The 5,443-nt window shown below is 52.1% G+C and overlaps 1 protein-coding gene across 1 annotated transcript in view; it reads right to left on the bottom strand.

Annotated features, from left to right (window-relative positions):
- Positions 1-282: 282 nt before the first annotated feature.
- TAB1 (TGF-beta activated kinase 1/MAP3K7 binding protein 1) overlaps positions 283-5,443 on the bottom strand; it is a gene marked incomplete at its 5' end in the record, with an annotated part of 9,454 nt that continues 4,293 nt past the window's right edge. The window contains 5 exons of the mRNA XM_008947319.1: positions 283-964; positions 1,990-2,146; positions 2,408-2,630; positions 3,473-3,617; positions 3,726-3,837. Of these exons, the coding sequence (XP_008945567.1) occupies positions 757-964; positions 1,990-2,146; positions 2,408-2,630; positions 3,473-3,617; positions 3,726-3,837 (845 nt within the window). The remainder of the gene's footprint in view (positions 965-1,989; positions 2,147-2,407; positions 2,631-3,472; positions 3,618-3,725; positions 3,838-5,443) is intronic.

Below are 5,443 nucleotides of genomic sequence, written 5' to 3'. Positions count from 1 at the left end.
GGAAGACCACGTGCCTTTTACCTGCAAAAAACAATCCACATTTATAGTTTAACTCCACACCATAATCCAGTGCCAAAGCTCAGCAAATAAGTAAGTGTAGGACAAAGACCTGAGGCCTTTAGGTCACCTGCAAGGGCTCAGGTCACTTTTACAACAGGAGCTTGCCTGCTGGAAGGTACAAATCCCTGTTCTGGAGGAATAGAGGGTTTCACCAGGAAGAGCTGTCACACCCCGACACGAGATGGTAAAGAAGAGAGCAAGCCACATAGGTGCCAACGAGTATAGCTATAAGTTATTTATTCTGCAAAATAGAGGTATCTTTTATGGAGTTGAACACTGGAATCACAGCATTACGAATCGAGTTGTGGAAACATGATGACAGCACACACACACGCACAGGCACACACGTGCACACCCACACCCACCCACACAGAGCCTTCACACGGGCCCCTGCTCTTGCATCACCCCGAGGGAGCCCTTCTCTGCATCGCTTATTTGCAAAAACCTGCAGCGAGGGCTGCGTTTGAGAGCCCTTCCCCTGTTCCCAGGGCTTCTGAGGGCATGAGGTCGGTCAGGATTTGGCAACGTGTGTGTAGAGAGTGCTGAGCCCGCTCCCCAGCCCGGTCTCCGGCCCATCCTGCCTAGAAGGAGCCAACCCTCAGCAGAACAGGGCCCTCGGCGGAGCCCCCTCGTTCTTCCCTCAGTCTTTGCTTACGCAGCTGAGCGCAGGGTGTCTGCAGGAGGCAGATTTCCAGGTTAGGACACAGCCAGTGCTCCCTGCTCGCCATGGTCCATGTTCCAAAGCCGGTAGAACTCGGCGAAATCCACGTAGGGCTCCACGCGCCCGTCTTCATCTGGCTGCAGAGAGTGGGTGGGTCGGGAGCGGAAGAGACCCCCGTCTGAACTGGAGCTGCTGCTCTGCGTGTGGGTGTTGGTCGACTGCAGGGTCACAGTTGGGCTTTGGCTGTGGAGATAGAGAGAGAAAGGAGATAAGCAGGTGTGTTTTACCCTGCTCCGGACAGGAAAAGCAGCAGAAGTGCCAGGTGCTTCACACATCAAGCTGCACACAGGTAAAGAATTGCAGCCTCTTGCTCTGTCAGAGCACTAGAAGTGTGGAGAGCTGCTTGGGATGGATCAATACCACAAGATACCTGATTGGTGTTCAGCTGGAAGGCCTTAAGCACAACCAGGTGTCTGAGGAACAGGGGAGAGGAAGCAGGAAAAAAATAATTGGTGGAAAAAAAATTAAAAATAAAACATATATTAAATAAAAAGGCACACACTGTGCTGGCCTCTCCATACCCCTACAGCATGAGCTTTACAGGAAGAGCCTGGCAGCAAGAAGAGCTATTCTTGCGTGCCCTGTGCTGCAGCCAAAGCAACTCTGGTGCGTCAGCTTCATTGTTTCTGGAGCTCCCAGAACACAATAACCAGAGAGCTTCTTCACTTTGCAGCTTGTACACACACCACCCTGTGCCAAGGGCTGAACCACTGCTGGCACGACCCTGCAGAGCAGATCCAAAGAGGATCCAGTTCTGACCTTCACCCTTTTTTCCTACCCTAGCCTCTAAGCAAGCCAACTGGTGGAGTGCAGCCTCTCCAGCAGCCTTACAGGTGACCTTCACAGCCCCTCTTCCTTATCAAAATGAAAGCCCCACCCACCCCTCCATGCTCAGCACCCGACACGCTGGGTGCACAGGATCCAAAGAACCAGGCTGCTTGCTGCCAGGGTGCCCAGATGCTGCTTCCAGGGTGGAATGTTCCCAGAGCAGGCTTCAGAGCTGCTTGTTTGTCTCATTCCCACTCCTCACACAATCTCTTTCCAGTTTCCACGCTACACTGGCTGTCAGTACCACAGTCAGGAGGGCCAGGGGCCAGATAAAGGAAGGATTGACAGGTGACTGACAGCTGTCTCTCTGCCTTTTCACAGCTTTGCAGAGTGTGAGGTGCAGGGAAAAACTGCAGGTAGCAAAAGAGCAAGATTTTTACTTAGTGAGGGTGGGGGTGGCTTCATCCAGAGTGGAACTGCTGTGGGCACCATTGACCATCTGGCCTTGGGAAGGCATGACAAGGGACAGCGTGACACTCGTCTTGCTCGTGCTCTGGGAGCTGGAGTATGGCACAGAGACGGGGTAGACGCGGCCTCCTGAGAAGGGAGAGCACAAGAGTTACAAAATGCAGCTGAGGCACGAGTGACTGGGGGTACACAGCAGCAAGGAAAGGCCAGAGAACCCAATAATTCAACTGCCTTTCTTAGATGCTGCACTGTGTTCTGTCTAAATTGTCACAGACCCTACATCTATAAGCCAATAATCCTTTTTCTAGAAAAAACCCTTCTCCAGCAATAATCGGCTCTCCCCATGCTGCATCAGCAAAGAGATCTCATCCCCCACCCTCCCCAACCCACCTTGTGTCGGCGTCAGCGTGGGCTGGCTCATCTCTCCCAGGGGGTAGCCGAAGTTCCTCACCAGCAGCGTCATGTCCTCGTGGCGGGGGCAGAACTTGGAGCGCTCCCCACCGCTGGCGAAGGTGTCGCCGTGGATCCTCTTCACCCTGTCCACCACCGCCTGGGCCACGGCGTCCAGAGACGTCTGCTTGGCAAACTCCGTGGCTATCATGGCTGCTATCTCCTGAGCACAGAAAGACAGGGGAAGGGGGGAAAAGAAAATAAGACGTTGAGGAGGTTTTGGAGGAAATCTATTCCTGGTATCTAAGAGCTTTTCATAGAATCATAGAATACTTTAGGTTGGAAGGGACCTCCAAGATCATCAAGTCCAACCATTGAGCCATTAGGGCTCTAAAGTCCTCTGCTAAAACAGAATCAGAATCTGTCAGGGTTGGAAGGGACCACAAGGATCCCCCAGTTCCAACCCCTCTGCCATGAGCAGGGACACCTCCCACTAGATCAGGCTGCCCAGAGCCTCATCCAGCCTGGCCTTAAAGACCCCCAGGGATGGGGCCTCAACCACCTCCCTGGGCAACCCATTCCAGGGTCTCACCACTCTCATGGGGAAGAACTTCTTCCTCACGTCCAGCCTGAATCTGCCCACTGCCAACTTTGCCCCATTCCCTCTAGTTCTGTTGTTACTCAATATCCTAAAAAGTCCCTCCCCAGCTTTCTTGTAGGCCCCCCTAAGATACTGGAAGGCCACAATAAGGTCACCTCGGAGCCTTCTCTTCTCCAGACTGAACAGCCCCAACTCTCTCAGTCTGTCCTTGTAGGAGAGCTGCTCCAGCCCTCGGATTTTATGGTGACTGATCCAGCTGTGATGCTTGCCAGTCTCACCTTGTGCCTTGAATGCCTTTAGTGGGCTGCTCCTAAGGGACAGGGAGCTGCCTAGAAGAACTGGCTTGGCAAAGCAGCTCCCCTATTATTACAGGCTGGAATGGGGTGGCACAGGCATGCAAGCTGGCCAGCACACCCAGGACAGACCAGGAGCCAAAGGAATGTCTCCAGTGTCAGCAGGCTCACCTGATTGGCCTGCCCAGGCCCATGAGCTGCCTCCAGTGCTTTGTAGAGCCCTTCAGACATGAGCACCAAGAAGCCAGTCACCCCATCCAGAGAGTGCCCTCCGTGGATTTCAGGCTCTGCGATGATGGGCTTCGATTTGGCAGCACTGGAAAGAGATGGGGTTATTCAGTATTTACTGGTGACAGAGCACATGAGAACGGAGAGGTCATGAAGAAAAGGAGGACTTGACAGCACAGAGCTGAGTTTTTCTGACCTGAGCAGTTCAATGTCAGTATAGCCATATTTGACTTTGTAATCTCCAATGCGCCGAGTGCTTTCCTGCCCACGAATCGTTCCCACTTGTTTTATTTTCCCTGCATCCAAGCCTGCCAGATTGAAAAAACAAGTAAGTTTAACAGGCTTGCAGAAACTTGCAGGACTTCCTCTGGTTACACTGTCAGGAATGAGAAAAGAAATATCCACAGCTGAAGAGAACTGTAAGACAAAACAAGATGCCAAAGAATCACAGAATGGTAGGGGTTGGAAGGGACCTTTGGGATCATCTAGTCCAACCCCCCTGCTAAAGCAGGTTCACCTAGAGCAGGTTGCTCAGGAGCACATCCAGGTGGGCTTTGGAAGCTTCCAGAGGAGACTCCACACCCTCTCTGGGCACTCTGTTTCAGTGCTCCATCACTCTCACAATAAAGAATTTTTTCTTTATGTTAGGTGGAATTTCCTGTGTTCTACTTTGTGCCCATTGCCCCTTGTCTTGTCACTGGGCACCACTAAGAAGAGTCTGTCCCCATCCTCTTGACACCCACACTTTAGATATTTATAAGCTTTGATAAAGTCCCCTCTCAGTCTTGTCTTCTCCAGGAGAATCATCAAGAGCCCAGGAGGGAGCAGAGGAAGAGCACTTTGCTGTGTTCCAAGGGACACCTTTCCAGGAAAAGGTGAGAGATGCACTCAGCACAGCAGGAGTACTCTGGACACAACGGCTGGCCCCAAGACAAAGCCCACCTCCTGGTCCAAAGCCACCAGAGGCAGCTGGCCCAGGCACACAGGCATCCCCTGAGCAGGAGAGGGAACATCTGCACCCACCAGCTCCAGCCTCTGCCATGGGAGGAGAGGGCAGGATGGGGGAAAACTGTATGTGAAAGATTCTGCTTCTTCTTCCCCCTATTCCAGCTCCTAAACTCCACACGACAACTTCACTACTACAACAGATTGCAGAGGGGAAAAAAGAACTATCTACAAGAGGCACTGAGTTTGGTCAAGTGCTCAAACTGATGTGGGCTACTCCTAAAAAAAGGACCATGACCCAACTGGCAGGGGTTAGGAAGAAAATCCCATCTTGAAGAAGGTTCTAACAGGGACCATCTGGGTGAGGCTACTATTTGAGGCAGGACTCAGAGCAGACGAGCCACTTACCTGGTCTGTTCTGGCAATTCCCCTTTCCTGGTTATACCTAGAGCTAACAGGCAGAGAAGGTTATTTTGAGATTATTATCTAAGGATGACTGTCCTCAATACAAGGTGAAGGCAGGGGTTCAACTGAAACTCTCCCTCTGAGTCAAACCAAGCCTCACTGCACAGATGGCTCCACACCTACCCCAGCAGTAAGACACAACTCTGCCATCTGCTAAGGACCAAAGCTGAGTCACCAACACGGCCTGGCCCATTTGCCAGCTCCTGGCAGGGGGATACATGCTATTGACAGACACAAACACAGGGAGGCTTGCAGCACACCACAGAGGTTGTGTCCAAATCACAGCAACGATCTTGGAGCGCTGAACAAGCTCTGCTGTGCTGGGTGGAGAGCCACAAAGGTAGAAGACTTCTCCCTCCCTTCCCCCAGGAGAGGGTACAACACAGGCACCATCATGACAAGTTCCATTTCCACTACCTCTTATCACTGTGCTTCAATCTAGCCCTGAAACAATCTCCTTCAGGAACCCCAAAACAGCTTGTGCACATTGGCTTATTCCACAGG

The sequence above is a fragment of the Merops nubicus genome, unplaced genomic scaffold (assembly GCF_000691845.1).
Source record: "Merops nubicus isolate BGI_N331 unplaced genomic scaffold, ASM69184v1 scaffold19609, whole genome shotgun sequence".
NCBI lineage: Eukaryota > Metazoa > Chordata > Aves > Coraciiformes > Meropidae > Merops > Merops nubicus.
Note: the sequence above shows the minus strand (reverse complement) of the source record. Positions and strands in the feature narration are given on the sequence as shown.